This window comes from Podarcis liolepis (assembly GCF_965112155.1).
Source record: "Podarcis liolepis genome assembly, chromosome: 2".
In the NCBI taxonomy this organism is placed as follows: Eukaryota; Metazoa; Chordata; class Lepidosauria; order Squamata; family Lacertidae; genus Podarcis; species Podarcis liolepis.
The window spans coordinates 14703009-14725975 of NC_139555.1; the positions used below are offsets into that span (position 1 = coordinate 14703009).

Below are 22967 nucleotides of genomic sequence, written 5' to 3' on the forward strand. Positions count from 1 at the left end.
AGGGTGGGAAAGGAATTTAACAACAACAACGCATCCTCTTTACAAGAAAGCCAAAGGCAGGATAATTTAAAAATATACCAATGAATGTGGCTGCATGCACTATAAAGCAGCAACTTTTCATTCAAGAAAAAAAAAGCAAGCAATTCGGAAGTGAACTTGTGGTTCCCCTCTTGGTTGCATTCAAAAATTAGACAAACACACCTGCAGGCTAGTTGCGACTATGGAAACTCCAGATGTGTCCCTCATGCATGTCTTAGTGGAACAGATGCGCCACACATCTGAATACATGCCTGTTTTAAAAGATCTGTGTTGGCTTTCTGTGTTTCCCAGCACAATTTCAAGGTAATGAGATTTCTCCCCCATCCTTCCTCTTCTCCCACAAAGCCACAGCAAGCAGCTTCTTCCTCCTCCAACCTCCTCCCCCTCTGCATTCCATTGATAAAAAGCAAAACTGCAGACACAGGGAAGTTGTTGTAGTACCAACCTCAGATACCGCATTTTACGAAGATTCCTGGAACTGATGTGTCCAGCTACCCAAGGAATGGCGCACAGGGAATGGGACGCAAACAAGGACACGTAGAAGATCCTCAAAGTGACTGACAATTAACAACAACAACAACCAGACTTCTATTATTTTGTGACATAGAGCAACTTTCCCCAACCTGCTGCCCTCTAGATGCCTTGGATTAGAACTCCCTTTGTCCACAGAACTATGTAGTCCAAAACACCCGGAGGGCACCAGGTTGGCGAACGTTGGCATAGAAAATAACAATGCTCTATTGCAGCATCCAAGTGTGCCAGCATGTATCTGGGTATACGGAATCAAAGTATCCTCACACAGTGTTGTGCATCTTCATAAGAAATGTAAGGAATAAAAGAGCAAAAGGAGGAACGCATACATCCATAAAGTCTGACCATCCCCTATTTCCTTGGCCAGTGAGAAATCTGAGGGGCAGCGTGTGATGGAAAAGTTGGTTCCACAAGTGTTTCTTTTTACTTTTTTATCCTGCCAGCAAATGGTTAAAGAACGGCAGTCTCTGATTGGCTGTAGTTCCAGAAGAGAGAGTTTACATTACAAACTTTTTCAGCAGGGGGCCGGTCCACTGTCCTTCAGACCTTGTGGGGGGCCGGACTACATTTTGAAAAAAATATATGAACGAATTCCTATGCCCCACAAATAACCCAGAGATGCATTTTAAATAAAAGCACACATTTTACTCCTGTAAAAACACCCGACAGGCCCCACAAACAACCCAGAGATGCATTTTAAATGAAAGGGCTTCTTCTACGCATGTAAAGGGCTTCTTCTACTCATGTAAAAACACGCTGATTCCCGGACCGTCCGTGGGCCAGATTTAGAAGGCGATTGGGCCGGATCTGGGCCTTAGTTTACCTACCCATGGCTTAAAAGGAGAGGCTTTGGAGAGAGGGTGGTTGAGGAGGGAGGTTGGAGAGGTTGGGAGTTAGGTAGGGAGACAGGATAGGAGTCAGGTTGAAATATAAAGAAATATAAAGAGTGTTAAGGAGGGAGAGTTGGTTCTGGAGAAAACATCCACTCCGAGTGTACAGTGAAGGACTGCGTGTGGTGTCCTGCAGGAGTAATAGGACTGGATCTTGCTGGGAGACTAAGGGTGAGACAGGAAAAGTAGGAGCAAATCCACGGGTTAGGGGGTGCAAATTACTTGCCTTGCCCCGGGTGCTGACAACCCACGCTACACCACTGGCTGAAATGCAAGGCTCCTCAACCCCCTTAGCTTCTCATCCCCCTTTCCAGGGAAGGGTTCCAAGAGTCCCAAAGACAGAAGCTCAGGAAACTCAGGGCTCCTGAGGAGGGGGAAAAGGGGGAGGAACTGGAGGGGAATATATGCTCTGTGCAAATGGCTGCGAACTTGTGCTTGTTTGTGAAATTATCACACTAGCTCCTTCTACCAAGCTCGGATGGTAGAAATAAAGCTCTTTCTCTGAAATTATCCCTTGAGTGTCTGTTTGACTCCCATTTCCCTCTCCCCGGGTGCAACGCTCTTCCCACCCGAGGGCAAAGCCTGAAAAGGCTACACTATGACTTTGCGCACAGAGAGCAACAAGTGCAAGAGTCAGTGAGTGAATACATCACAGAGCTCCGGGCGATTGCGATGTATTGTCAATTCGCTGACACCGAGGAACGACTTCTTGAAAGGATCATCAGTGGCGTGCGAGACAGCCATCTCCGCCACAAGCTGCTGGCAAAAGACGACATCATGATGATGGAAGCAGTGAATATAGCCACGGCTTTTGAGAAGGATAACGCCCACGAGGCGGCCCACAGCCCACATACCAAAAGGAGAACTCATTGTATCCAGCGAGACCGGTTGTATTCCGTAGATTCCCACAATGAGTATGTCCACCAAGCTTTGGACCGATCCGACCAACATGACCGCTCCCAAGCTACGAGTGCATCGTAGAACCAGCGGTCATCTGATGCACCTCGAGGGACCTACGCCAGCTGCGGAGAAAACCACAAGCATCGGACATGCAAGTTTGGGACGCCACATGTCGCCGCTGTGGGAAGACTGGGCACATTGGTCAAGTCTGCTGCTCCAAGACCTCCGGAGCACAACCCAAGCAACGTGTCCACGAGGCCTACATAGAGGAGGAGTTACAGTCCATCTCTCCAGCCAGGGTACTTCAACTTCCATCCCTGGGGTCCAATAAGCTTAGGGTACAACTCAAGATGGAGGGAACCCCGTGCACTATGGAGTTGGATACTGGCTCATCCTACTCCATAATATCTGTGGTGCGGGGGGCTCCAAGAGGGTTCTCCCCGGGGTACACTGTGTACATCCGAAACTATGGGCCCGGACAGGGTTGGGTCCCTGGTATCATTGCCCATTGTACAGTTCTGGTTTCCTATGATGTAGGGTTGGAGGGGGGATTGGTTTGGAAGACACCTCGACCAGATCACAGCCAGGGCACCTCTGAACATGGAACTTCAAGCAGAACCAGAGGACAGAGAAATGGGTACTTCGGGAGATTCTGTGCCTAGGCCTGGGTGGGAACCAGACGGGTTGCCGGTGACTGAGTTACCCCAGCAGGGCGACTTCAGGCCAGAATCCTCAGTGGCTCCATCAGCAGTGACCCCTTCGGAGCCGGCCTCGCTGACCGCCCCACTCAGACCGCGGGTACAGGAGGAACCTCCTGGGTCACCCACTCGGGCACAAGAACCGCGACGGTCCCAGTGGGTGCAGAAAAGGCCGGCACACCTTGATGACTATGTTTGTTCCTTTTGTTAGGAAGTTGGGGGAGAGGAGTGTTATGTATTGTGTTTAACACATTTTATGTTACAAAGGCGCGTTGGTAGATGAACGTTCTAATGGCAAGTAAGCGCATGCACTTCAACTGTCAACAGTCAGTTCATGCTCAGAATTATTAGTGTGTTGTCCAGTCAGTTTGGTTCTTGTGTTCCTATGAGTGAGCTGTTGTCACTGACAAATGTTGAATAAACTTAGTTGAGGAACTTATACTACCTTGGGCTTCTGACTTATTCCGAACATTTAATAGATTGGAATTGGCTGAGGTTGAAGCAGAGAAAGAAAAACAAAGTTGAAGCATCAAGGGCGGTTCACAGAATAAAATACAAGATAAAGACAAATGTAAATAATTAAAACCCAAGCAACAAAACAGTAACACAAACACGCTTTACATTTCAAAGGCTGTAGGATATTAATCAGCCAAAGGCCTGGTTGAAGAGAATGTTTTCACCTGGCGCCTAAAAATATATAATGAAGGCACCAGACGAACCTCCCTGGGGAGAGCATTCCACAAACAGGGAGCCACGACAGAAAAGACCCTGTTCTCATGTTGCCACCCTCCGGACCTCTCAAGGAGGAGGCACACGAAGAAAGCCCCCAGATGAGGAACACAGTCTCGAACTGTTTACATGGGGAGAGACTGGTCCATGAGGCTCTTTTGTCATCAGGAATGCATCACTGATGTGAGGGTGTGTGGGCAGTTTCCCTATTTTCCAGGGACAGTCCCGGATTTACAGACACTGTCCCAATTTCTGATTTGATCCTGGAATGTCCCGCTTTTCCTCAGTACATCCCTATTTTCATCCAAGAAATGTTGGAGGGTATGGTAGGACGTCCCTATCTTCATTGGAGAAATGTTGGAGGGTATGGAGTTATGTGACCCTCCCCGAGCCAAGGAGATAAGTAACTCCAAAAACTTTAGAAGATATCTGAAGGCAGCCCTGTATAGGGAACTTTTTAAATCTTTAATGTTACATAACATTAATGATTTTAAAAGTTCCCTATACAGAGCTGCCTTCAGATATCTTCTAAAGCAGGCATAGGCAAACTCTGGCCCTCCAGATGTTTGGGACTACAGTTCCCATCATCCCTGACCACTGGTCCTGTTAGCTAGGGATGATGGGAATTGTAGCCCCAAACATCTGGAGGGGCAGAGTTTGCCTATGCCTGTTCTAAAGTTTTTGGAGTTACTTATCTCCTTGGCTGTTGGAAGCAGCTCAGAGTGGCTGGGGCAAGCCAGTCAGATGGGTGGGGTATAAAATTATTAAAATTAAAAATTAAAATTATTATTGTTGTCATTATTATTATGGAAAAGGGTGTCACTATTTCCATCGGAGAAATGTTGGAGGGTATGTGTGTGGAACTGAACGTTCCTCCCCATGTACCGCTTTTCTGATACCAATCCCCACTCCTTTTGTCTTTGGCTGCTGTTTTTTTAAAAAATAAAACCCAGAGACATTCAATTCAGTCACATATTTAACCACGGAGCTGCTGACCTTCCCAGTTTGACTTCCCTTTCTAACCATTAGAAAATAGGATTAATGGACAGATTAATAAGAACAACAACATTCAAAGGGATGGATTTTTTGGTGTATTACAAAGGAATTTCTTTAATACCAAAACGTTTTCCTTCCTGTCAAAAACCACCCCCAGTCAGAATGCAATATTAGCATAACAAAAGACAGCACCTTTGCTCAGAGCCACTGTCCCAGCTACATACTTGTTTATTGCTCATAAACACAACTTAGAATTTCCTTTACTTAGAAAACAACCTGCCCACCCATATTTGGCTCTCTGTTGGTTTTCCAGTTTTCTAAGATGAATGGAATTTCACTAATTTGAGTAGGCTCAGGGAATTCCAAATTTGTCTCATCACATCTCTATCCCTGCAATCAAGAAGGCTGGTGTTTTATTGCAACATGCTTCTGGCAATAGTGCATTAGGTGTGGATTTATTCTGCTTTATTCGTTGTCCTGCGATGGTTCCCCACTGCTGCCACATTTCTTGCTCTCTGGAGGGACAGTAAAATAGAAGCCGGGCAAGCCCCCACCCTGGTCAAGCCTCTGTCCTGAACCCCTGGCCTACCTGGCAGGAAATCCGTATTCCTTCCAGAATTCAAAGTCCAGGGGTCAGTCCAAACAAGCAAATTCCAAAGGTCTGGAAACACAGTCCAGGGTCAATCCAAGTAGCCAAGTCTGAAGTCCAGCAGTCAAGATACTGTCCAGAGTCAAACCCAAAGCACAGCCCCATAGAGGTTCAGGAGCACTGAAGTCAAGGCCCATCAACATGGGCAGTTGAGCAGAAACAGCACCTCAGCTCTGCTTCCATTTTGTACTTTATGTGCTGATGGCGGCCTACTCCAGCCAAGGGAACACACACCTCCTCCCAGAGTTAGTGAGACTCACCTGGCCAACTAGGGAGCCAGCTGTGGGCCCTTGCCTGCCTCAGGCTCCTAGAGCAGGGATGTCCAACAGGTGGATCGCGATTTACTGGTAGACCCCCGGGAGGTTTTGGTAGATCGCGGTCGATCGCTGGCTCCCTTTCCTTAGTGGTGGTAAAATAGAATCCGCCCTCGTCCTCCATTGTTGCATGATCTCCAGAACGTAAGATGGAGTTTTCGCCGTGATCTTTTGGCAAGCAACTTTCCCCCTTTCTCCCTAAAAAAGCTCAACAACTTTGACCTGAACCGCGCCCCCCACCGCAAACCCCCAAAAGGGGTAGATCACTGCCAGTTTTGTATTCTGTGAGTAGATCGCAGTCTCTTAGAAGTTGGCCGTCCCTGCCCTAGAGCACCCCTCCCCACTGCTCCTACGCCTCAGAGCCCACCGTGTTCATGGAGACAGGGGCCCTTCTGGATCTAGTGATGGGTCCTGCTGCTCTGGTTTCTGTGCATTGACCCCCTATCCCCTCGCCACCCCCTGTGCATACTTCCTTCCCCATCCCCTGCACATTGAGAAGGAGCCCTGCCTTCCAAAAATGGAAGATAACCACAAGCGTTTTTCCACCCTCAACTGGTGAAGGTTTTGGTGGAAAGGCCTTTCACGCAAAGCTCTAATTAGCCAGGCATATAAAAGAAGGATAAAGTTTTTGTTATAAGAATTTTAAGGTCATATATAAAAACATAAAATGTTCATAACTTTATATATAAACCACATGTCTGAAACCCCACAGATCCTGAACAAATTGACCTCAAATATTTCTCTGCAAGGTCAAAGTGGGAAACCTCCCCATTGTCTCTTTCCTCACAAATCCTGTCTTAAGGGCACATTCAAGATATGAACAGGGTGTGAGCCTGTGACCTGTGACCTGGATTCAGGAATTAAGTAGTTATAATAACAAAAGAGTGGCCAAAACCCAGATGATGCAATCAAGTAACTTGCCAGACAGGAGATAAACAATGCACTCGGATTTCTGTTGTAGACTGCCTTTTCTGTGATGTATGTATGATGTTTCTGGGGGTGGTATTGGACTCCAGGGCAGGCAATTTAAAATGTCTATATAAGGGCAGGCACACCTTTGTTCTGGCTCCTCCTCCTCTCGCCTGCACATGGGGGAGCACCCTGTTGCAACAGTTAATAAGGATCAGGCTTACTAGCTGCTTTGCTTCTCAATATTCTCTGGTTGGCCTCTGTTATTTTCTCCTACCGATAGAGAACCTACAAAAGGACTCTATACGGGCTCTTGGGTACCCCATAAGGGAAAAGGAGCAGGGTTTTTTTCTTATATCACTTTCTTCCTCAAATATCCACTTGAGGCTAAAGACGAGGCAAAGGAGGAAGGTTGGGGGAAGGGTTTTGTCCTACCTTAGTTGCACTATAGCACAAGAGTGTCCTTCCAGATAGAAGTACCTATTTCACAGAAGAATAATGGGCAAAGTGCCAAACTCTACCTTCCACAAAAAGAGGCAAAACACCTACACCCCTTTCAAGAAATAAATAGAGCAAGGTGGAATCAAGGACCATCTTTTTTTTAAAGGGACCCCTCCTTAACCAAACAACAACAACAAATCCAAAGAAATTCCCAATTAAGAAAAATAGGAGGGACTGGGTGCCTTTATTTGGCTATTTATTTGGCGTCTTTAGTTTATTCATCTAAACATATGTCTATCCCTGTATTATTTTTAAAAAATCACAAGTCATTTTAGAAGAGTTACAAAGCTCTTCCGGGGATTTTTAATATTGTTTTGGGTGGCAGGAGCCATGATATATCCAAACTCTAGTCGATCAGTGCTGTTCACATACCCTCCAACATTTCTCCCATGAAAATAGGGACGTCCCATTCCATAATGATAATTTTACTATTTATACCCCACACATCTTACTGGGTTGCCCCAGCCACTCTGGGCAGCTTCCAACATATATAAAAACATAACAAAACATTAAGCATTAAAAAAACCTTCCCTACACAGGATTGCCTTCAGACAGCTCAGGGGTCGGATAACTCCATACCCTCCAGTGAAAATAGGGACATCCTAAGGAAAAGTGGGACATTCCAGGATCAAATCAGAATGTGGGACGGCTTCTCTAAATCAGGGACATCCTTGGAAAATAGAGACACCTGGAGGGTCTGTATTCACATTTAGCTTCTGCAGCAAACTGACAAAACTGGTTTTTCCAGAGCTCAGCTCTGAAATGAGACTAAAGCAAGAGTGCTCTCGCAGAGCAGATAATCTTACTTCTATACGCTGACATATTTTCTCACGTTTAAGTTTTAATGTCTTTCACTTCTCTGCCCTCCACCCTTCTCCCCTTCTTTGTCAGTGTTTCCATATCCTCCACAGACAATGGAAATAAGGCGGCTCTGGAATGCCTTACTTAGAAGAGGGGTTGGGAACCTCCAGCCCACAGGCCAAACCTGGCCTGGCAGAGAGCCAAAATTTGGCCCATGAGGCCATTTCCCCCAAACCTGCTGCGCACCTGACATCATAGAGGACATCAGGTGTGGAGCAAATAGGATAGATGGGCTTTGCAACCAGGTTCCTGGTAGGCAACTTGACTGTGCAGTCAGTCCCCACAGAAAGCTGCCACTTTAGGCATCAAGCCTGCTGGATTGACTGTGCAACTGAGTTCCTCATGGGGATTCCAGCCACAAAGCTCATCCCAGCAGAAATCAGCTTCGCCAGCCCTAGGCTCTGCACTTGAGAACCACTGAGCGCAGGGCTTGCAAAGCGTTTTGCACAGTGCTTCCCAAATTCCTGACAGCATTTCCCAAGTGCTGAACACAAGGCTGGAAAACCCCTTGTGTTCTGTTTCCCAAGCACCCAACCGTCAGCTTAGGAAGCGCTGCACAGGGGACTGGAACAGGTGGGCGAAACAACCCACCTAGCAATCATCTCATGCCATAATGACATCAGATGATGTCCACCCACCCATCTAGAAGCTTCCCCACCTCTGCCCTAGAACAGAGGGGAACATCCAATGTACCACTAGGCTGCCTTTCTATGCTTCCTTAAAAAGCAGTGGCTCTCTCTCTCTTCCCAAGATATATTGAGACAACCGGTGCCCCTGGAATTTTGGCAGCCCAGGTCCAGTGCTTTTTTCCTACAAAAAAAAAATTGTTTAGGGGTACTCTCATTTTGGCTCAAGAAAATCGTCATTTTATAGTTCAAATCAGGAAAAATATATTTTTTATATAAGATATTTATTAAAGTTTTCAATATATTACAAAAAGAAAAAACAAGGTGCCCGCCAAGTCCCACGGTCACAGGCTTCATCCGCCTGTGATTTTAAAAGGGTCCCCACTTCGCCGTAGCGGAGAAGACCCTGTTTACCGCGGAGCCAGTCCCTCCAGTTCAGTTCAGAGGGAGTCCGCCATTGCCTGTGGCGCCACCCCGGAAGTCCCAAATCAGGAAAAATAAATACAGTAAATGGACAAAATTAGAAAGATTCACAAAATGTTTAGGGGTATGTGTACCCCTGCGTACCTCTAAAAAAAAGCACTGCCCAGGCCTAATTTATTTCTAGGGTGGGTTTGGTCCTCTTGAGAACCACGATGCCACAGCGTGCAATCCTTTCACACAGCTCCACTGGTATCAGGAGATTTGGGACAGGTGGGAAGAGCCCACAAGGTATGTCCATGCTAGCATTTTTCCAGGTTATGGAAGAGATGCAATACTAAACTGAGGAGGATCCATGAACCCAGGCCATTTTATTTCAGTTGACTGAAGATCTTTTGTTAAGGCTCATTGTGTTTTACAAGTTGAAACAGGCAACATTGAGCTCAAGGGAACTTACTTTAGATAAGCATCCATGGAATTGCAATCAAGGCGCCTGGCTGATCAGGAATGTCAACCCAGGTATCTTCAGCCAAAGTACAATTTTGCCTCCAGAATGTCAGCGTTTTTCAGGGTGGATTCAAGCCCAAACATAAATTTAGGTTTGCACAAGTAAAATGGATCAGCATGTGCTCTCCTGCAACAAACCCACTTTAAAAAAAGAAGACTTTTTGCAGTTAGGAAAGTGATGGGGAAACCCAATAAAAAGTGGGGAATAAGCAATTGATTGACAGAAGACGTGTTACCTCCATGCAAGGAAATCAGGATAAATGCCGAGTGTCAAACATTCATCCTGGTTTGCTTGCACACAGCTTATGTGGAGGTTTATATGTTACTCCACCACCGTCTTCTCTTCCCCTCCTCGCAGACACACGCTTATGTTGTCAAACAAAGGGAGCACGTGGGGGAAAGCAAGAATGTGGCAATTGGCCGGTGGCAGTGAAATATGTCATGTGGATTTCAAAGCCGTGTGCTGTACCTTTCTGTGCAATGTTGGGATTATTAAAAGGACAGGACATTCCCCTGGGCAGTTTAGGTTTCAGTTAGGAATGGTCAGAATATCCACTAGGCTGGCTGTGTGTTGGCACACTGGACCTTGCAGTGAATTCCAGAGCAAGAAGAATCTCCAGATTGCCTTTCTCCAACCGGGGAGTCCAAAAGCAGAACTGGGGAGCTTACCGGGAAGGTCCTTCACAGATCATTCCACACTACTCTGGCAAAGGCCTTTTTCCCCCAACACACATGTGAGCAAATGTGCCTTTTCGATTCATCTTGTAGCCAGCAAACCACAACAGCATTCTTTTTTCTTTCTTTTTCTGCAGATCTTCTTTATTGAATTTTACATTTAAATTCAAACATTAAACATCATCATCATTTAGGATTCCCTGAATCCTTTGACTCCCCCTCTGCCCTTCAATGGTTACCATTTTCAATCTTTTTTCAACTGCTTCGCTTATTTCCTCTTTTTTTTATATAATCCATTTTTACAGTCATACCTCATGTTATGGACGCTTCAGGTTACGTGATTTGGGTTGCGGACCGCGGGAAACCCGGAAGTACCGGAACGGGTTACTTCCGAGTTCCGCTGCTCGCACATGCACAGAAGTGCCAAATTGCGCCGGTGCCTGCGCAGACGCTGCGCTTCAGACTGTGAACGCTGCGGGTTGCAGACGTGCCTCCGTCACAGATTATGTCCGCAACCCAAGGTTTCACTGTACAAGGAGAAGGGGCACAAGGAGAAGGGGACGACAGAGGACGAGATGGTTGGACAGTGTTCTCGAAGCTACCAGGATGAGTTTGACCAAACTGCGGGAGGCAGTGGAAGACAGGAGTGCCTGGTGTGCTCTGGTCCATGGGGTCACGAAGAGTCGGACACGACTAAACGACTAAACAACAACAACAAATAGTATGACCTGGCTCATCTGGGTTTCGGGCATGGCATCGGGTGTGCAACTGTGAGCTCCATTTCCTGTTGAAATGGACATGCATGGGCTTGTCTTTGGCATCTAGATGACAGTATGAAACTTGTTTTCTAAGAAAACTGAATGCTTTTCAGCTTTAAACCGTTCCCTTGGGCCATCTTCCCCTCTGCTCTTCTCTTTTGTTTTGCTAAGAGATCCGGGCTGCTCAAAGGGGAAGCCCCTACAGTGACATTCATGGTGATGAAGTAACCCTGTTTGTGGTTTTTTTCCCACTAGGGTGTGGCAGTAGAGGAAAACGTAGAGGGAAAGCAAAAACCGGGTGGGAGGATGCTTTCCTGAGCACTGTAACTTGCTTCATCACCTGCCTCTTTAATACCTGCCCAGTCTCCTTATTAAACTCTTGTTAGGAAGCGGATTAGCCACAGGAAGGGCGGTCAGAGAAGCCTGACGAAAATGGAGAAGGAAGCAGTACTTGCTGCTCGTCTGTGGTCGGGAATGAAAATGTCAGGAGCCGGAGTCAGGAGCTCTGGAATATCAGGCCTGTGTCCTATCTTGTCCAGCATCCTGTTCTCACATGAATTCATGACGCCTGTAAGCAAGACCTGCGCCAAAGAGAGCACTTTTCCCTCCAAAGGTTTCCAGCTCCATGACTGCCTCTGACTCTAGGATCTAGGGGTGCACTTCCTAATGCCCTAAAGACCTGTAACTTTTGCGCCAACCACTTCAACAACACAAGTGCTAAATGCAGTTATTAAGGAAATAGGATCCTCGTCGTTCGTGCTCACATAGCACATTGGTGGTGCTTTGAGAACCTTTGCTGCTCTGTGCACCCGGAACACTAGAGCGAATATCCTTTATTTAAAAGAGGCTTTTCATCTGAAACGAGAATTTCCTCCATCCTTATGAATGTCATATCAACGTTGCTGGATCAGTGATAACAGAGAAACTTCCCAGAACCCTTGGAAATTTCAGTGTGTCACACATGAATTCTGAGCTGTAGAACACAAAGCAAAGGGGGAAGAAGGCAAAGGTGATCTGTATCCCACTGTGGGTTTTTTGCTTTGTTTTGGAAGACCTTTCTTTCTCAACCAACTTTTTAAGTGGAATCATAGAATTGAAGACTTCCCATGGGGAATTGTTGATTGATTGTCGCCTTTATCTGCATTGGATTTGAATTGTTTTTGTAGATGAAGATGATGTACATCTGCGGGTTGTTTTTTTAAAAAAAATTGTTGATGTTATAATCGTTAATTGATTTGAGATGTTTCATAGGAAGCAATTCACAAATGATTTAATTAGATAAATCAGCATTCAGCAAGAGCAGGTATCCCGCTTGCTCAGACCAATAAGCAGACCCATTTGCAGGAATTAACAGCACAGGCGTTAACCAAGAGAAGGGCAGGCCTATTGCTATGGGGAGGCTTCATTGGCTGGTATGCTCGGTCTTTCTGCAGCCGCTCCCTCGAGTCCATTGGTCCCCAGCTGTGGGTAGACTACAACTCCCATCATCCACAGCCAGCCTAATGGCCAAGGATGATGGGAGTTGTAGTCCACCCATTTCTGAGGAAGGTTGAAGACCATGGAGGAGTCTCGCCAGAGCCCGAGGGTGGCATACAGACTGAAACCCTGCCTGACAACCCCAATGTCACCTGTTCAAGACCCACAGAAGACTCAAGGCCTGAAAGGATAGCACTCCAAAACAATGCAATCCCCAGGCTGCTTTGCACCTTTCTGTTGCTTTCTCAGTGGATTGAGAAAGGCACTTGAAGGAAGTACAGTGGTACCTTGGGTTACATATGCTTCAGGTTACAGACTCCGCTAACCCAGAAATAGTGCTTCAGGTTAAGAACTTTGCTTCAGGATGAGAACAGAAATCGTGCTCCGGCGGTGCGGCAGCAGCAGGAGGCCCCATTAGCTAAAGTGGTGCTTCAGGTTAAGAACAGTTTCAGGTTAAGGAGGGACCTCCAGAACGAATTAAGTACTTAAGTACCCGAGGTACCACTGTAGTGCATTCCTACTGCAAAGAGGCCTTCTGCCTGGATGCAGTCAATGTCCTTAGTGAGTTTATCATACTAGCTTCAGTGTGTGACTCTCCCCAATCTGCTTTGCCTGCTGTTCCCCTAGCATTTGAGAGGCCAGTGGTGTGGGTGGACTAAGAATGGCAGAAATAACAATTATTATTATTATTTATATTGTTATTAATACCCTGCCCATCTGGCTGGGTTGCCTCAGCCACTATGGACTGCTTCCAACACATGTAAAAAACATGATAAAACATCAAACATTAGAAACTTAAGTTCATAAGTTAAATGAATTTGGATATGCAGAAGATATTTTTTAAAAATAAATTTAATGAACCGCAGAAAGCAGGGGAAGGAAGTCAAATTTTGAAAAGTTAAATTGATTGTAAAACTAATGAAATGTATGAACTCGAAAAGTATAAATTAAAACTTAAAAAAGAAAGAAAGTAGTTCTTCGCACAGTGCATAGCTAAACTATGGATGTTGCTCCCACAGGAGGGAGGTTGGACTGGGTAACCCTTGGGGTCCCTTTCAAATCTACAATTCCATGAAAGAGGTAGTGGCGGCCACCAGCCTTTCTGGCTTTATAGGCAGATTAGACAAATTCACGGAGGAAAAATGACTCCCAGCCACTATGGCTGTGTTCTACCTCCACTGCCAGAGACATTATGCCTATACTACTTGCTGAATTCGCAGGTCGACAGAGTGCTGTTGTGCTCAAGTCTTGCTTGTGGGCTTCCTGCAACCATCTGGGCAGTGCCTGTGGGAACAGAATGCTGGACCACATCAGCCTTGGGACTAGGTGGGCCTTTGGCCTGATCAGGCAGGGATCTTATATGCTTATGCCGTTCTCACTGTTAACTTTAGCATTTGAGCCTGGATAGCTCAGCTGGTTAGAGCATGGTGCTGATAATGCCAAGGTTGCAGGTTTGATCCCCGTTTGGGGCAGCTGCATATTCCTGCATTGCAGGGGGTTCGGCTAGATGATGACCCTCCAACTCTAGAATTCCATGATTCTATGTAGACTAAACGGAACTTTTTTGAGAGCCCATGACCTTGTGCACAGCTGCTCTATGTGGTGGTCTACCAAATCTATGCACAGCAACATCTCTCTATAATAATAATGATGATGATGATGATGATGTATTATTTATACCCCACCCATCTGGTGGGCTTCCCCAGCCACTCTGGACGGCTTCCAAAAAAATATTAAAATACTGTAATACATCAAACATTAAAAGCTTCCCTAAACAGGGCTGCCTTCAGATGTCTTCTAAAAGCTGTGTAGTTCTTTATCTGCTTGACATCTGATGGGAGGGTGTTCCCACAGGGCGGGTGCCACTACCAAGAAGGCCCTCTGCTTGGTTCCCTGTAATTTCACTTCTTGCAGTGAGGGAAGTGCCAAAAGGCCCTCAGAGATGGACCTCAGTGTCCGGGCTGAACGTTGCTGGTGGAAACACAACACAACCTTCACTGGGGTCAGGTGAGTCTACTTCATGGGGGCTCACAGCATATGATTTGCCCAAGGCCTGGGAGGGTGGGGGAAATGGAGCCATCCAAAGTGCAAAATTACTTCAAAAACTAAATGCATCCCTCTGTCCTCCTGTTCCACCCACTCCCCAACAGTCATTCCAATGCCACTTCCATACTTATTATTCTTTTGAAATATTTGTGGATATTTCCTGCCCTTTGGGTTTTCCCCACTATGCCTTGGGGCTCTCCCAGATATCATATACCTTTCTCTCTTTGTGTGGATATAGTCCAGTTTTGGTGACATAGGGACCGACATTCATCTCTGAACTAGAAGGAATGATGATGCCACTCTCACCTTGAGCTTCTGACAATCTCCTATCAAGCCTTGACTTCAGTAGAGGCTCATCCATTAGGACACATGGGGAGCTGCCCCATCAACCTTATCTCATTATACATGGCTTAGTCATGTATAATGAGATAAGAATCCAATGTCTTTGTTCAGACCAGAGACCTGGTCTGAACAAAGACATTGGATTCTTATCTCATTATACATGACTAAGCCATTTTTTACCTTCTCACCCCTTGCCTTTTCCTGCAAGACCTATTGCAGTCGTTAAGAGTCGTCAACAGGCTCATCTCAGCTATCTGCCAATCACCCATTCCCACCACCCTTCTGAGTAATACCCCTCCCCACCTTCTCACTATATAGAAGGATCTGGCAACTTCTGTTTCAGTGTATCTGAAGAAGTGTGCATGCACACGAAAGCTCATACCAAGAACTAACTTAGTTGGTCTTTAAGGTGCTACTGGAAGGAACTTTTTTATTTTGACTATGGCAGACCAACACGGCTACCTATCTGTAACCATCAACCTTGGTTTGCCTTCAGCCAGTCCCTTCCCGCCTGCCTTCTTGCGTAGAGAGTGGCCCTAGCTGTTATCTTCCTTCTCCTCCTCTTCCATCTCAGTGTTGCCCTTGTTAAACTCAGCATCGAGGATGGAGACAGAACTAGAATGAGATGGCTCCACCCGACATTGCCTCTGACTCGAGTTATGGTTTGGGCTCCTTGTCTTCCGCCCTGTCTCCATGAACACCAGCCATCATCAGTTAGGCTGTCTCATCGTCCTCCTCACACGTCATTCACTGTCCCTTTTCTTCGCTGCTGGTATTTTTGTTTTAAGACCGTAGGCTGGCTCCCAGTGATTCCCAAACATTGCTCTTCCACTGTAAGCTGAAAGCAGAACAGCCACTGGTTTTCTAGTTTCTACACCATTGGAAGTATTGAGCTTCTTTCATATCCCGTTATGTTCCCTGAGCGTGGCATAGGCAGGAAAGAGAAATGCTCAGTTCATCTGAGCAGCCATCTGATGACAAGCACACATGCACTATAAACTTTGTGATTAGCGTCATTGTATCACCCGGTTTATTTATTTTTTCCTATAATCAACTTCTTAATCAGCTCTAAAATGCTTTTCCACCATGTGCGTGCATGTGTTAAAAAGCAATCTATACCCCTTTGAACGAAACGCTAATTTTAAAAGATGAATTTTTTAAAAACAAAACTTTGCCAGTGTTTTTAACCACCTTGCTAAAATGCTGGTGACTGGAAAGGAGTTTTAAAAATCATTTCAAAGTTAGCATTTATAGTTTTTTAGCATTTAGGTTGCATTTCACTAATACTCAACTAATTATCTATCCATCCATCCATCCATCCATCCATCCATCCATCCATCCAGAAAAGTGTTTAAATTAAAAGATAGATTAAAAACAACAACAGGGTGATAAAATAGCACCTGAAAAAATTGTAGCAAAAATGTGTTGCATTGTAATATGTTCGTCCACCTAATCACTGTCTACCTTCAGGAGGAGGAGATTGTACTACTCTTCCATTCTTCTGAAAAGAATGGCAGACTTTATTTGGACTGAGAAACTATAGAAGAACCACCAGAAAAAGAGAGGACGACAATGATTGGATGATGGCAAAACACTTCGGGGGGAATTCAACATAGCGCTAAGTGGGGTATTTGTGTGCGTGGAACAAGGTCTGCTCATGCAATGAGACTTCCCCCCTGCTCTTCGTGCACCCTTTAAACCTGCTCTGAGGGTTCCCCTAGATTTAAGGGGCACACAGGGCCTATGGGGCAGGAGGAGGGGGGGGAGGCCTGTTGTATGAGCAGACCTCATTCCACACATGCAACAACTTAGTTAAATCCTGTCCTTTGCTTCCAGATGCCAATGAGTCACTGAGATATCACAAATGGCTTGTTGGCAGCAGGCTGGTTGTTTTTTAACTTACTGGATTTCCCCTCGGAAAGGGTAAATTTGGATTAAAGGGGAATAAAACACAGGCTGGCATTTTAATACCAGCTTGTACTGCTCTCAAGCCAGGTGTCATACAAGATGGGTGACACTTGGCTTGAGAGCAGTACATGTGAAAAGGATCTAGGAGTCTTGGTTGACCACAAACTTGACATGAGCCAACAGTGTGACACGGCAGCTAAAAAAGCCACTGCAATGCTGGGCTGCATCAATAGGAGTATAGCATCTAGATCAAGGGAAGTAATAGTGCCACTGTATTCTGCTCTGGTCAGACCTCACCTGGAGTACTGTGTCCAGCTCTGGGCACCACAGTTCAAGAAGGACACTGACAAACTGGAACGTGTCCAGAGGAGGGCAACCAAAATGGTCAAAGGCCTGGAAACAATGCCTTATGAGGAACGGCTAAGGGAGCTGGGCATGTTTAGCCTGGAGAAGAGGAGGTTAAGGGGTGATATGATAGCCATGTTCAAATATATAAAAGGATGTCACATAGAGGAGGGAGAAAGGTTGTTTTCTGCTGCTCCAGAGAAGCGGACACGGAGCAATGGATCCAAACTACAAGAAAGAAGATTCCACCTAAACATTAGGAAGAACTTCCTGACAGTAAGAGCTGTTTGACAGTGGAATTTGCTGCCAAGGAGTGTGGTGTTGTCTCCTTCTTTGGAGGTCTTTAAGCAGAGGCTTGACAACCATATGTCAGGAGTGCTCTGATGGTGTTTCCTGCTTGGCAGGGGGTTGGACTCGATGGCCCTTGTGGTCTCTTCCAACTCTATGATTCTATGATTCTACCAAGGTCATTATGTGGACGCTGCAATGAATTTCCATGTGTGAGGGCACAGGGCACTCATTCTGTCTGGAACCAATGTTGATCTGAGGAGGTTCGGAGTAATGAGAAGATTCTTAGGCTGTGTACACACTTTGAAAGATATTGTTTCCTTCAAAGAATCCTGGGGACTGACGTTTGTTAAGGGTTGCTGGGGATCATAAATCTGTGAGGAGGTGTCAACTACAATGCCCAGAAGTTTTTAAGGGGATGAATGCACTTTGAAAGTATGGCATGCGTACACCACCTGAGAAAGAGGGAAAGATTGGAGAAGAAGAGGGCCGAGATACTGAAGAGACCCCAGAGATGGTGTGGCTGCCATTTCCTAAATGCTACCTACTGACACCTTGCCAACAAAGGTCCGTATAGTTAAAGCAATGGTTTTCCCAGTAGTGATGTATGGAAGTGAGAGCTGGACCATAAAGAAGGCTGATCGCCAAAGAATTTATGCTTTTGAATTATGGTGCTGGAGGAGATTCTTGAGAGTCCCATGAACTGCAAGAAGATCAAACCTATCCATTCTTAAGGAAATCAGCCCTGAGTGCTCACTGGAAGGACAGATCCTGAAGCTGAGGCTCCAATACTTTGGCCACCTCATGAGAAGAGAAGACTCCCTGGAAATACCCTGATGTTGGGAAAGATGGAGGGCACAAGGAGAAGGAGACGACAGAGGACGAGATGGTTGGACAGTGTTCTCGAAGCTACCAGCATGAGTTTGACCAAACTGCGGGAGGCAGTGGAAGACAGGAGTGCCTGGCGTGCTCTGGTTCATGGGGTCACGAAGAGTCAGACACGACTAAACGACTAAACAACAACAACAACAACCTACTGACACTGGTCAAACTCAGAGCAGAGGGAGGTGGGGCAACATTTTCTTTCCCAATTCCATCCCATTGTCAAGACGGAATTAACTATGTCAGCTCCAAGGCCGTCATAGTTTCTGGCCCCGTTTCAGGAAGTGTCCGTAGATGAAGAAAGCCCTTGTTACAAGGAAACTTAGGATCCTGCAGAGAGAGAGAGAGGCTCACATTATCCTAACTGCCATCGCCTGCCATCCGTTTTCGTTTGCTATCTCTGTGCATATTTTAATGTGCGCAATCTGTTGCCCAGAGGCTTTTTCAAAATGGGCGTTGTCCCATGTCATGTAGCATACATTACCAGGGTGGCAAGTTTCAATGCAGCCATTTGTATGTGCAGTTTCACTACAGCACTTGTGAAAGTAACGCTGTGAGCTGACGGGGACTATGATGTCACAAATATTGCATCGATTCCTTCCCACACCTGTGGTTATGTCAGAGTGTTTTGAGGACAGGAAATTGAATGTTCTGATGGAAGACAAAAGCTGCCTTCAGCTTCCCAGAAGGGACATCCCAGAACGCGAAGCCACTTCAGTTCAGAAGTGGTTCACATGCAGGAACAGTGATCACAAGGAAATTCACTTACGTAACTGGTGCCAGCACGAGTCTATGGCTGATCCAAAGCGCTAAATATCAGATGGATTAAAAATCAAACAAAATAGATTGAAAGCAGATGCCTAATAGCATCTGGCAATTAAAATACCGGTACTTGGGTTCTGGCAGTAGCTCTGAGGAAAATCTACAGTATTTGGTTCGAAACAATTCCGAAATTCTATGTCAAAGCCCCCTAGTGTGCTGCAAGAGTATTACTAGTGTGCTGTGCAAAACTTTAATGGAATACAGTGGTACCTCAGGTTAAGTACTTAATTCGTTCCAGAGGTCTGTACTTAACCTGAAACTGTTCTTAACCTGAAGCACCACTTTAGCTAATGGGGCCTCCTGATGCTCCTGATTTCTGTTCTCATCCTGAAGCAAAGTTCTTAACCTGAAGCACTATTTCTGGGTTAGCGGAGTCTGTAACCTGAAGTGTATGTAACCTGAAGCGTATGTAACCTGAGTACCACTGTAATTAAAGGTTGTTGTCTGAACAACCCATACATACACAAACACATGGAGGGTGACCGGCTGTCTCTCTTTATGAGATGCTTCTCTAACCTTCCTCCTTCTCTCCCTCCCTTCCAATAATTCTGTTATAGGCAACTAATGCTGTGTGTTAGGTTTGATTGCATTAGGTCAAAGATGGACTACAACTCCCATCATCTATGACCAAACTGAAGGAGCGTCTCCACCCCCATCGTTCTGCCTGGACACTGAGATCCAGCACCGAGGGCCTTCTGGCGGTTCCCTCACTGCAAGAAGCCAAGTTACAGGGAACCAGGCAGACGGCCTTCTCGGTAGTGGCACCCACCCTGTGGAACGCCCTCCCATCTGACGTTTAGAAGACATCTGAAGGCAGTCCTGTTTAGGGAAGTTTTAAATGACTGATGTTTTCATGTATTTTTAATCTTTGTTGGAAGCTGCCCAGAGTAGCCAGATGGGCAGGGTATAAATAATAAATTACCGTATTTTTCGCTCTATAACACGCACCAGACCATAACACGCACGTAGTTTTTAGAGGAGGAAAAGAAGAAAAAAAATATTCTAAACAAAATAGTGGATATATGATTTTTGTGGTTCATGCTGTGGCCACAGACATGTGATCTGACAGTGAGTTTGGAGTAGCCCAATGCAAAAATCCTGAGGATCCATGTGGATCCATGCTTTGTAACCACGGAGGAGGGAAGGAAGGGGAACCATGGATCCTCTGCTCACGACTGCAGCAGATTCCCCCCCCCCACCCGCAGGCATTCGCTCCATAACACGCACAGACATTTCCCCTTACTTTCTAGGAGGAAAAAAGTGAGTGTTATGGTGCAAAAAATACAGTATTTATTATTATTATTAACTGGCTGCAGCTAGTGGGAGCTGGAGTCCCGCAACATCTGAAGGGCCACCGTTTCCCTATTAGCCATTCACTCTCAGTTCAGACACTGAGCAAACAAAACCTTTGACTGCCACCTCAGGATCTTAAAAAGAGCTCTGTTGGATTTGACTAGTCCCAGATCCTGTTTCCTGAAGCAGTCAACCAGTTGTCTTCAGGAAGTCCATAGGTAGTGTGTGATAGAAATAGATCTCACCGCCCTGCCGCCAGCATTCTGAGGAATATTACCTCTGGATATAGAGAATCTGTTTATGGCTGATATATTGGGTTCGTTGTTCCCATATGGCTCTTATCCTCCACAGATAAGAGAGCCAGTGTGGTGTAGTGGTTAAGAGCGGTAGTCTCATAATCTGGGGAACCGGGTTCGTGTCTCCGCTCCTCCACATGCAGCTGCTGGGTGACCTTGGGCCAGTCACACTTCTCTGAAGTCTCTCAGCCCCACTTACCTCACAGAGTGTTTGTTGTGGGGGAGGAAGGGAAAGAGGAATGTTAGCCGCTTTGAGACTCCTGAAGGGGAGTGAAAGGCGGGATATCAAATCCAAATTCCTCCTCCTCTTCTTCTTCTTCAGATTAATTTAAACACCTTGTGAATCCTGCTAAGCCAATGGCTACCATCATCTTTCCTCTGTCCTGTATCTACTGCTAATAAATTTCACTGAGCTCTAGTATGATGGAGGGAGGGAAAACATCTATTTAGGTTGCAATCCTATGCACAGGTACAGCAGAGAAAATGCCACCGAATACAGTGGAACTTAACTCAGAGTCAATATACATAGGATGATACCGTGACCCACTTTCTCTACACGATGCATACTTGAATCAATTTTCTCCTGTCCCTTGCCTTAAATGTAGTTTTTTACCCGAATTCTCTCTTGCCTCTTTGTCAGAGGCCTCTGCTGCCAGCCACGGCAGAGCTCAGTGGAGGGAGATAATAATTATTTTATTTCAACAACGTAATAATCATAAATGAGGGACGCGGGTGGCGCTGTGCGTTAAACCACGGAGCCTAGGACTTGCCGATCAGAAGGTCGGCGGTTCGAATCCCCGTGACGGGGTGAGCTCCCGTTGCTCGGTCCCTGCTCCTGCCAACCTAGCAGTTCAAAAGCACAACAAAGTGCAAGTAGATAAATAGGTACCACTCCGGCGGGAAGGCAAACGGTGTTTCCGTGCGCTGCTCTGGTTCGCCAGAAGCGGCTTAGTCATGCTGGCCACATGACCCGGAAGCTGTCTGAGGACAAACACCGGCTTCCTTGGCCAATAAAGCGAGATGAGCGCCGCAACCCCAGAGTCGGCCACAACTGGACCTAATGGTCAGGGATCCCTTTACCTTTTAATAATCATAAATACCGTATTTTTCGCTCTATAACATGCACCCGACCATAACACGCACGTAGTTTTTAGAGGAGGAAAATCCATAGGCATGCCACCCATAGGCATTTCCTCCATAACACGCACAGACATTTCCCCTTACTTTCTAGGAGGAAAAAAGTGAGTGTTATGGTGCAAAAAATACGGTAAATAGGAATTCAAATGTGCACCCCACCACCGAGACCATTCCATTGTAACTGTCCAACCTCCCAAAATTTCAACACCTCTTGTGATGGTTTGACCCCTTTCTGTTCTAACAACAGTGTTTGGTGTTTGTAGAGTTTGTTTGTACAATCCAGTCCTAAGGTCAGGAGTTACCTCAGTTTGCGTAGTCGGACAATCCGGGGGTCAAGAAAGCTGAGGGTCCAAGGTCATGAGCAGCAAGAAGCAGCAAGACCTGGTCAGGAACAACGAATGTTAATGTTTCCAGCAACTGACTGAGGCTGGAAGCACTGCTTAAGAAAGCTGGAACCAGGTGGTTCTTATCAGAAGCATGAAGGCTGATCAACAGTAGGTGGAGTCACTTCACCTTCTGCTCCTTCAGGCTGCTGCTCAGCAGGTGAAGCCAACTCCTGGCCCCTGAAACCCTTTCCACTATTGCTAATCTCTCTATCTATCCCCCCTCTTCTCTAATGTATATTGTGAAGCATTTAGACATGGGCCATTTCACTTTACAGCACTGTTCTTTCATCTTGGGCTCTTAGATGTTGTTGAGCTACAACTTCCATCACTCCTGACCCTTGTCTAAGTTGGCTTGGAATGAGGAGAGTTGTGATCAAACATCTAGGGATCCAAGGTTGAAGAACACTGCTGTACAGTGCCAAGCACAATGTCAGTGCTATATGTATGGATTAATAAACTGATCTGGGTTAGGTGCAAGCAGAAATGTGGAAGCCAACACTATTATTATTATTATTATTATTATTATTATTATTATTATTATTATTATTATTATTAAATACCCCACCCATTTGGCTGGGTTTCCCCAGCCACTCTGGGTGGCTTCCAACAAAATATTAAAAATATAAATAACAGGGATGGCAAACTTCCAAGAGAGTGTGATCTACTCACAGAGTTAAAAACTGGCAGTGATCTACCCCCTTTTGGGGGGTTCAGGTCAAGGTTGTTGAGCTTCTTTAGGGAAG

At 45.9% G+C, this 22967-nt stretch overlaps 1 protein-coding gene across 1 annotated transcript in view; it reads left to right on the forward strand.

Annotated features, from left to right (window-relative positions):
• The first annotated feature begins 1856 nt into the window (after positions 1 to 1856).
• The window catches only part of IL23A (interleukin 23 subunit alpha), a 41893-nt gene continuing 20782 nt past the window's right edge, over positions 1857 to 22967 (forward strand). Inside the window, exon 1 of the mRNA XM_083490584.1 lies at positions 1857 to 2515. Coding sequence (XP_083346710.1) covers positions 2510 to 2515 — 6 coding nt within the window. The 5' untranslated portion in view covers positions 1857 to 2509. The remainder of the gene's footprint in view (positions 2516 to 22967) is intronic.